Genomic DNA, 8,913 nt, shown 5'->3' with positions numbered 1-8,913 from the left:
ACCCCCCTCTGTGCGTGTGTCCAATTACAGGGTCACTCTCTCTGTGGGTGTGTCCAATTACAGGGTCACTCCCTCTGTGGGTGTGTCCGATTACATTTACTTCAGATGTTATGAAGATCTGTGTCTGACAGAGGGCCCCTGAAGTGGGGTTTTCTGATAACGCAGGACTGACTGAAGAACAACTTGAGGATCTAAACAAGTGAGCAGACCAGTTAAGTCATCAGTTAGCACTGGACATTCAGAGTTCAGCTGGAATGAAAAGCACAGTCTTGGCTGGGAACCAGTGCTCTAGCAGTATACAGGAGAAAACCTTTCCTTCCTTTTGTCAAACATGAAGGACTCCAGGATTAGAACCCTCATTGTAATCAGAGTTTTTCTCCATCCAGAATATGAAAACTATTCAGTTTTGTTCTTAATGCTAAATTTAACAAACCACCTGTTTTGCTGAGGACAAAGCATCTTGTCAACTTCATGTTTACCTCCAAAACATGTTGGACTGAGGCTCTCATGGATCAAAACATTTCCTAATATAGAAACAAGTAAAGGTTTGTTCCTTGCTGAAAAGAGAAGAAACGTTTCGGCAGTGGAGCCTTCTTCGGGTGTCAATGTTTCAGCTGTTGAGAAGGCTCCACGGCCGAAACGTTGTGTTTCTTTTCTTCTCTTTTCAGCTGGAATAAACCTTTACTCGTTCCTTTGTAGCCTACGCCTGCTGATGCAGCCCCCTCCTTTAACTATTTCCTAATAATATATACTGATGGAAAAAAAAACCGCAACACCTCCTCCACACTGTGTGGAACGGGCTGAAGAGTGACTCATCTGTGCAGAAGACCTGATGCCACTGCTGACGAGTCCATCACAGCCTCTGTCTGGCCCAAGCCAGTCGGGTGTGACGTCTAGGAGGTGTGAGCAGAGGGCCTCTGACAGGTCGCCTGGCTCTAAGGCCAGCAGCATGGAGCCTCACTGTCCTCTCACCGATGCAGGCATTGTGTCTGCTGGCAGTTTCAGCAGCAGTACGGGTGACAGATCTGAAATGATCTCTCAGATGGACCAGTCTGATGTGTCAGTCCTGCTCTGGGGTGACCAAATCTTGGATGGTCATCTGACGTGCTGGTCTGCTGAACCTTCTGCAGTCGGGACACAGTGGAGTGGCTTACTACATAGTGTCTGGCAACGCTGGCACATGACATGCCTGCCTGCAGCATGCCAATGGCCCTCTCCCTTGCTTCTGGTGACATTCGAGGCACCACGGAATGCACAGAAAACTGACTAAGTGTGGCCTTTTTCTTGCAGTGACCTAAGATTTGAATTTAGGCCCTTTTAAAGGTGACCTGATCAGGCATTGTTCCACCTGGATCCCGTTGGCTAAAAGTGCACCTAACGAACTTTCGTGTGATTGGCAAGTTGCAATGCCTCACTGCACAAGCTGTATTGCTGGTCAGTGGGCTTGAATCAAATTGACAACTTTTTTTTGTGAAAGTACATAAGCTGTAACTATAGTATTCTCATTCCAGACAATATTGCGTTTCTTTTTTCCATCCGTGTACATCTCGTTCCCGGGTTCCTATACTGACGCTTCTCACGCTGCAGCAGCGGGTAGGCCGCCCTCCCACGTGACCGCGCCGCACTATCGTAACCGGGTCAGGGGTGAGAGGGGCTGTCAGTGCGCCTGCGCGGAGCTACTACTGCGCCGTGCTCGCTTTCGACAAGGGGACCAGGATCAAGCGGCAGCTTCAATATAAACCGAGGGAATTACCGAAGTAGACCTGACCAGGTACTTCACGGAAGCGCCCGAGATGATCAGCAGTGCCGGGCCTTTCGCCTCTTGTGGGAAGCGGACGGAGCCGTGATGGCTGCCGGCTGGGGTTGAGGTTGGGGTTGGGGTTACGCGGCCCTGAAGTAACGCGAGAGCCGTCGCAGAATAAAAACAGGACGCGTTCTTGATTTTGTTCGCATTAAATATAGCATTTCAACGTCAAACAGATGGGTGAAAGCTTTGACGCGTCACTCCAGATGAAAATCAAGTCCCTTGCGGATGCTTTTCTCGAAAGCCGAAGTTGTTTTGGTTTGGTGGGGTTATGCGCGTTGACTGTTTTTGCGGCTTGTTTTTTCATAATGGCATCATCTCCTTGTGTTCAGAAGGACATTCAATCGCTTTACAAACACCCTTCCTTCCTGCAAGTCACCTCTCAGTAGACCCCGTGTATTCTCAATGTCGAAAGTTCTGCTGGAGTCGGGTACTTGTGCGTCCTGTTAAATCCTGTATCTGAAGCCGCTGAGATAAAAAAAAAAGGCAAATCTGCAGTTTGTGGGCTTATTCGTTTCTGAAAATATATCTGACGAGTCTCTTTGTCATACGGGGGATGTAAAATGATATGCAGTGTTTCCACAATAAACTGTAGCACCTAGATATTTTGCAGCTAAAAGCCTGCAGTTCTTGAATGAATGAACACTCCACACGTGGTCATAACTTTCTTTTAAAATCGGTATCTGATAACAGTGTCCAATTGGATACCAGTATCATGGTCAGACGGTAGACGTTTGATTTCGTCTTCAAACGGAACGACGACACCCGAGTTTCATCTGTGTCTTTCTGCGTTTCAGGGTTTGCCTGAGAGCCCGTCTTCCTGGGTGGTTCAGAGGTTTCCCGGGAGTTTTCAGTCATTTTCCCCGACCGCGCAACATGCCTGCCGCGCTTGCAGATACCAGCCAGATTATCTGCGAAGTTTGGGCCAGCAATGTGGAAGAGGAAATGAGGAAAATCCGACAAATTATTCAGAGTTACAACTACATCGCCATGGTAACTACTGGGTTTGGGTTTAGGGAAAAGCCTGCGTCGGTAATTATTGTCAGAAAGGGCAACAGCTCCAGCGTAATATTAGTTGGTGCGTCTTTGGTGATGGTAACAGATTGTAACAGGCCATGTCTGACTGTCCTCCCAGACAACTTTCTCACAAGGTTCAAAGTTCACAGCATCATTTACAAAGTGCTAGCAGGCAGGACAAGCATGTCTTCATACGGAAAGCTGGTGATAGTTGTAGCTGTATTGGTTGTTTATAGGTTACTCTGTCCCCAGTCCCTGAAGAACCTGTTAAATATGGGTGTTCCAAGTCTGTTTCATTGTGGGATGCCATTTCATTGAGGAGGCCGTACGACCCAACTGGCCGGTTTGGTAGCAATATTATTGATCGCAGGGTCTCGCCCTGCTGTTTTCTTGAAAAGCCCAAGTATCATCTTCAAGCACGTGGTGGGGTAGCTTGTCCCAGACTCTCTGAACCTTCTGGGTTAAAAAAAAAAGTGCCTCTTGTTCTCAGTTTTAAATACACTTCTGGGTAAGTTCGTGTCTCGCTGACCACTCTGAAACTGTTCGCTGGGTTGGTTTAGTTGATGGGCACGGGCAGCAGGTGCCCGCGTGGTCTCCTCACCTCCCTGAGGCTGCAGGGCATGTCCTCCTCCGGCGGGCTGAGTGAGCAGGCTGCCCCACGCGGGAGTGCCGGGAGGGTGAGCTGTGCTCTGCCTGTGCTTCCCCAGGACACGGAGTTCCCCGGCGTGGTGGTGCGGCCCATCGGCGAGTTCAGGAGCACCGTCGACTACCAGTACCAGCTGCTGCGCTGCAACGTGGACCTGCTGAAGATCATCCAGCTGGGCCTCACCTTCATGAACGAGAGCGGGGACTACCCGCCCGGGACCACCACCTGGCAGTTCAACTTCAAGTTCAACCTCACGTACGTGAGAATCCCTGCGGGCCGACGCCGACAACGCCGCCGCCGCCGTGATCCGGGCCTCCCGGGCCACATCTTCCTCCGCGCTCTTCATTACGCAGCCCTGTCTGACCCTCTGCTTCGCCGCCGTGTCTGCACGAAAAGACATCTCATCGGTTTACACTGAAAACGAGGGGTTTTAAGGATGTTTAAGGGAGAGAATTTAAGTGTTCTAAGAGCCACGTTCCTGGTTTCCATAAATAAGGTCTTTCAGCCATGTTCTGGTTTTCAGAACTCTTGTCAGTGTCCTGTTCCTGAGCAGGAGTCAGCAGCTGAACCCTTGAGAGCTGCACACCTTCCGCCTCCACCTGCTGTGAAAACATCCTTTCTAATCCATTGATCCGATGAGACTGAAGTCGGAGAGCAACAGTTAAACAACAAGGACAGACTGACCAGCTTTCTCAATGTCTTTGTAGCACGGAAATGCAGAAAACCAGTTTGAAAAGCTCATCTAGAAAACGTCATGGTTCATGGTTCAGTAATTAAGAACGTGGTTAGAATGAACATTTTTTTTTACAAATGAGGGGAGGCCACTTGGCTCATCTAGCTTGTTTGGTAGATATTAGCTGGCCCAGTAGTCTGCAGGGATCTGCATTGACAAGCTTGTGAGAGGGAGTGGTTGCCATCTTTCCTATAACGAGGCATATTACCTGAGCATTACAAATCTACCAGGTCAGAGTCAGCTTTATGCCGGATCAACCCATCTGTTTAGAATTTTCTCTGGTCTGCTTCAAATAACAGAGGTAGAAAAAATATGAGAGACATCATATACAAAATACAGTATAATGCTGCACTGCAGTGAAGATAAAATCCACAAATTTACCATCTTATTTCAATAATAGAAAAACCTTTTCAGTTTGATGAATTTCTCATATTTAAGATCTTTTAAAACCAGATCACTAGTCAACTGCGTTCTGCTTTCCCAGTTCAGGTTGTACGCTCTTTTCAGGTGGAGTCGGTACGTGATCCTTAGGCATCTCGAGAAAGCTATCGGGCTCTTTTGAATTGCTTTGTAACAGATCTGTGTTGCCAACGACAGCTCCTGGGTTTTAATAACGCTCCTGCGCTGACGTGGGCATGTTTGATGTCTGTGCTTTGATGCTGTGGGCGAAAGTCACTTTGATTTGCCGTTTCAGGGAGGACATGTACTCTCAGGATTCTATAGATCTTCTGCAGAACTCGGGGCTTCAGTTTAAGAAGCACGAGGAAGAGGGAATCGACACACTTTACTTTGCCGAACTCCTGATGACATCTGGCTTGGTGCTGTGTGAAAATGTCAAGTGGCTCTCCTTTCACAGGTAAGAGACCTGAGAGTAAGGTGATAGTATATTACTATCAAGGAGTTAATAGAGGAGCTTTAGTTCAGATATAGGGAATAACGGGTTGTGCAGCGTTGACACGATCCAGCACTGGCAATGCCGGTGCCTCGTTTCCGGTTTGTCTTGCTGTTTAGTTGGATACAATATAGACAGGTTTAGAGTGGAAGGTTATTGAAACTGCCCTGGCGGTAGTTGTCTGAACACCCGATTACACGTGATAATGCACATGGCTAAATTAGCTCTATCCGAGCATCAGAGGATAACAGAATGCACAGGAATTAGCTGAGGTGCTTCTGTAGATTTTGTCTTTAGGGGCTGGTGTGCATATTGACTGTGTCTTCAGAAGAGACTGTTTGCACTCTTGCGGTCTTCCTGTTGGCAGCGGGTATGACTTCGGCTACCTGGTGAAGCTCCTCACCGACGCCAGGCTGCCAGAGGAGGAGCATGAGTTCTTCCAGATCCTGAACCTCTTCTTCCCTGCCATCTACGACGTCAAGTACCTCATGAAGAGCTGCAAGAACCTCAAGGTTGGGAGCCTCTTGCTCAGCTCTGCCGGAGGTCCCCGCGTGAGACAGCTGAAGGCTCTTAGAAGCGCACACTGAAGTGCAGTTTGTAGTTAATGTGGCGAACGGCTGAACAAAGACCTAGTTTGGGAGAAGGATTTGAGAAGAGGGTTAGAAGGGTCTCTGCCTTGCTGTCTTCCTTCCTCTTAACGCGGAGTGGGATGTTCTGCTCCACTGCAAACAAACTGCAGTCGTTTTATTTAGGCTGAAGAAATGGACCCACACGTGTGCCTTGTGCACTTACCATACGGCGGTACTTCTATCTAATCAGGCAGCAAAGCTGTAAGCATTGATTAAAGCACTGAAGATCCTTGAAGGACATGTTTCTGCAATTTCCCTCACGGGATCAATAAAGTATCTATCTATCTTTAGGGTGTCCTGCTGTTCTTCAGATGGTACGTGTCACCTTTACGATAGGATAGGAGATGCATCTTGTGCACTTCTGTGGATATTCTTACTAAGGTGTTATGGATCCTGTCCATGTGGGTACTAGATCAAGTCCAATAGAAGGTGTTCAGGCGTGTGCCCTTTCTTGCAGGGAGGGCTGCAGGAGGTGGCTGACCAGCTGGAGCTGAAGAGGATTGGAAGGCAGCACCAAGCGGGCTCGGACTCTCTGCTCACTGGAATGGCTTTCTTTCGAATGAAAGAGGTATCGGTGAAAAACAACTCCTAATTTGATCTGAGTGCTTTCATTTTAAATTTTTTATTCTGCCATTGGTAGTACAATTTCTGATCCAGATGTTTCTTATGCGTCTTCTGCTATGTTAAATGTTAACCCTTCACAGAAATGGTAGTATTTGTTTGCTTATATTTTTAGAAGAACAAAAGTTTATATGTTCCAGTGCATTTCAGGTGATTTATTTTATATTGGAATGAATTATTTCTAATAATTCTCCACTTGGTTTATTTCAAAAGAAGATGAATGTTTTCTGCCTCCGTGATGTTGCTTGCCACAATGCAATGACCAGCTAAACTATCACGGAAATCATTTAGAAAATGTATTTCTAAGTTCACAGTAGTTTTAGTGTGATCAACACAGGATGTGAAATAATATCCATTTAATTAATTAATTGCACATTTGCAGCTTGTGATAGGACAAACAGACTTGTTAGCTCCAAAAGTGGAAGACTTGAAGTATGAAGGTCATTTCCTTCAGGTGTGACTTTAAGTGTTACCCTCATACAAACCACAATTCGAGCTCAGGGACCCCCAGTCCTGACTCTAGAGAATCAGGTTCTCGTTCTGGCTGAGCCCGCAGTATGTAATTGAACCCTTGATGAAGACGGACTGTATCTTCATCTCCCGGCACAGCCTAATAATTGACCTAATAAAATTGACATGATATTTGCTTTCAAAGCCTAAAACGCGCCTTTTTGACCTTTTCGCCCGGGGCGCGGGCGGGGAACTCCCTTTGCTCACGTGCCCTTCTCTTCCCCTGGCAGCTGTTCTTCGAGGACAACATCGACGACGCCAAGTACTGCGGGAGGCTGTACGGCCTCGGTTCCGGATCGTCCCAGACCCAGAACGGCAGCGCCAGCGTGGCCCAGGAGGAGGCCAACAGCAAGCACTGACCCAAGGCATCGCAGGGCCTTGGACAGACGCACTTCTTTTATTTCATCGAACACTTTTGTTAAATATACGTCTTTCTGCAGCCAAAAAAAGATTTTCTGTATATAAGGCATGAATTCTCCAAGGACGTTGGTTTATGTAGAAACCCTTTGTATTGTTAAGTCTTTTACAGTTCAAGTATTACAATACAAGTTCTCAGCGATACTACCGTTGGACCTTTCTAGCTATGAATTTGGCATTGAAGTCCATTTTTTACTTCAGCGGTGCAGTTCCCAAATGTATTAGACTTTTATTTATTTTTAAACGTGGGACCAGAGGCTGGGAGCTGTCAAAGTGCGAGAGGTACCGTTTTTTAAACGCTCAAGACCGGTCGTCTTACAGAATTTGCCAGCAGAAGGTGACCTGACTCACAAAGGTGATGAAGATGACTTATGAGTATTAAAAAAAAAAATCAAACAGATCACTGTTGGATACTTTTATCATCATGTTTGTAGAAATTGTAATATTTTAAATTTATGCTGGAAAGGTATGTATATTAAATGTAAAATTTCAAAGAGGCCGTTATGTTTGACCATTTCTCAGTGAGATTTTAGACTTTAAGCTGAATCAGTGGAGTTAGGAAAGGAAACGTCCGTTGCTTAAATTCACTGGAACTTGAGCTTTTTTTAAGTTGCTTACAATGAGCTCCTTTCAATGGATGGGTGTGATTTATATTGTTTTTAAATCGTTTATTGTTTTAAAACGTTGTATATTAAAGTGTTTTGTACAAAAGGAATCTGAACTTTCATCATGTCTTCTGTCTTGTGGCACAAGTATGTGTCCACAGGATCAAAAAAGCATGGCATGTACCTAAACACTATTAATATTGGCGTAGCTCAGATAGAGAGAAAAGCCCAAGTAAATGAGATAGAACGGCATTAACAGGTAGTGGGGAAAAAATGGAAAAGCTTGGGTAAGACGAACCCAGTTTGTAGAAACTTGGGTTTCCACACAGGTCTGGCTCATGTTAATTAAGGAAATGTAATTAACATAAACAGCATGCTCAAGGTTATTTACAAAAATACTGGGCAAGCCTGATTGTCTATAATGTCTGTTGTGGTTAGCATAGCTGCATAAGGAGACCTCAGTGACCGGGAATGACAGGTAGCTGTTGGGGTGTGTTTGGCAGGAGCTTCAGTGAGCCAGGAAAGCTGGACTTGCTGATGTTCCTGAGGCAAAGGTGTTGTCAGCTTGGAAATCCGAGGGAAAAGAGATCATCGGCACAGCACCGGACGGAAGCACGTGTTCCTGGATTGTGAGATCCACCAGGGCATGAATTCAGAGCTCAAGGCGAAAACGGGGAGCAGCTGAAGATCGAGGGACGTGCGCACGTCATCTGGGGGCTGGAGCAGCCTGTTCAGTCTGCTGAGAGGAGGACGGTAGGCTGTCACAGTCAGGCTGCTGTGCTCAGACTGCGCAGTGGCACAAGGAGCACAGATACCTCCTGCAGGTCCTCTGCCATTATTTCATAACAGCACATCACTATTCTGATGAACCACCTGCTTACAATTTGTTTTTTCAAGTTCTTTTAGCTGGGAACTTGCACTGACGCCTGCACCATCTCAGCGCCGAAATGCCTATCCATGTTACCTTTCTGAACAGCATTGTTCGCGTTGGGAACAAAAAACATTCCACCCACTCAAGTGGTATGTTCTTGGTTTCGTC

General features: G+C 46.5%; 1 protein-coding gene across 1 annotated transcript; it reads left to right on the top strand.

Moving 5' to 3' along the window:
* Positions 1–1,629: 1,629 nt before the first annotated feature.
* Positions 1,630–7,984, top strand: cnot8 (CCR4-NOT transcription complex, subunit 8). Its single transcript, XM_088932557.1, has 7 exons — positions 1,630–1,771; positions 2,602–2,797; positions 3,529–3,722; positions 4,895–5,056; positions 5,460–5,604; positions 6,179–6,289; positions 7,083–7,984. The coding sequence occupies exons 2-7, from the start codon at positions 2,681–2,683 to the stop codon at positions 7,209–7,211; spliced, it is 858 nt and encodes a 285-aa protein (XP_088788683.1). The 5' UTR covers positions 1,630–1,771; positions 2,602–2,680; the 3' UTR covers positions 7,212–7,984.
* Positions 7,985–8,913: the final 929 nt, after the last annotated feature.

This window comes from Atractosteus spatula, chromosome 14 (assembly GCF_055471065.1).
Source record: "Atractosteus spatula isolate fAtrSpa1 chromosome 14, fAtrSpa1.hap1, whole genome shotgun sequence".
NCBI classification, from domain to species: domain Eukaryota; kingdom Metazoa; phylum Chordata; class Actinopteri; order Semionotiformes; family Lepisosteidae; genus Atractosteus; species Atractosteus spatula.
This window is presented reverse-complemented; position numbering and strand designations above follow the sequence as displayed.

Bases quoted from the DNA above. Each gene is read 5' to 3' on its own strand.
- cnot8 (XM_088932557.1), top strand. From the start codon at position 2,681: ATGCCTGCCGCGCTTGCAGATACCAGCCAGATTATCTGCGAAGTTTGG. The intron at 2,798-3,528 runs GTAACTACTGGG...GTGCTTCCCCAG, and splicing joins GTTACAACTACATCGCCATG to GACACGGAGTTCCCCGGCGT. The intron at 5,057-5,459 runs GTAAGAGACCTG...TCCTGTTGGCAG, and splicing joins AAGTGGCTCTCCTTTCACAG to CGGGTATGACTTCGGCTACC.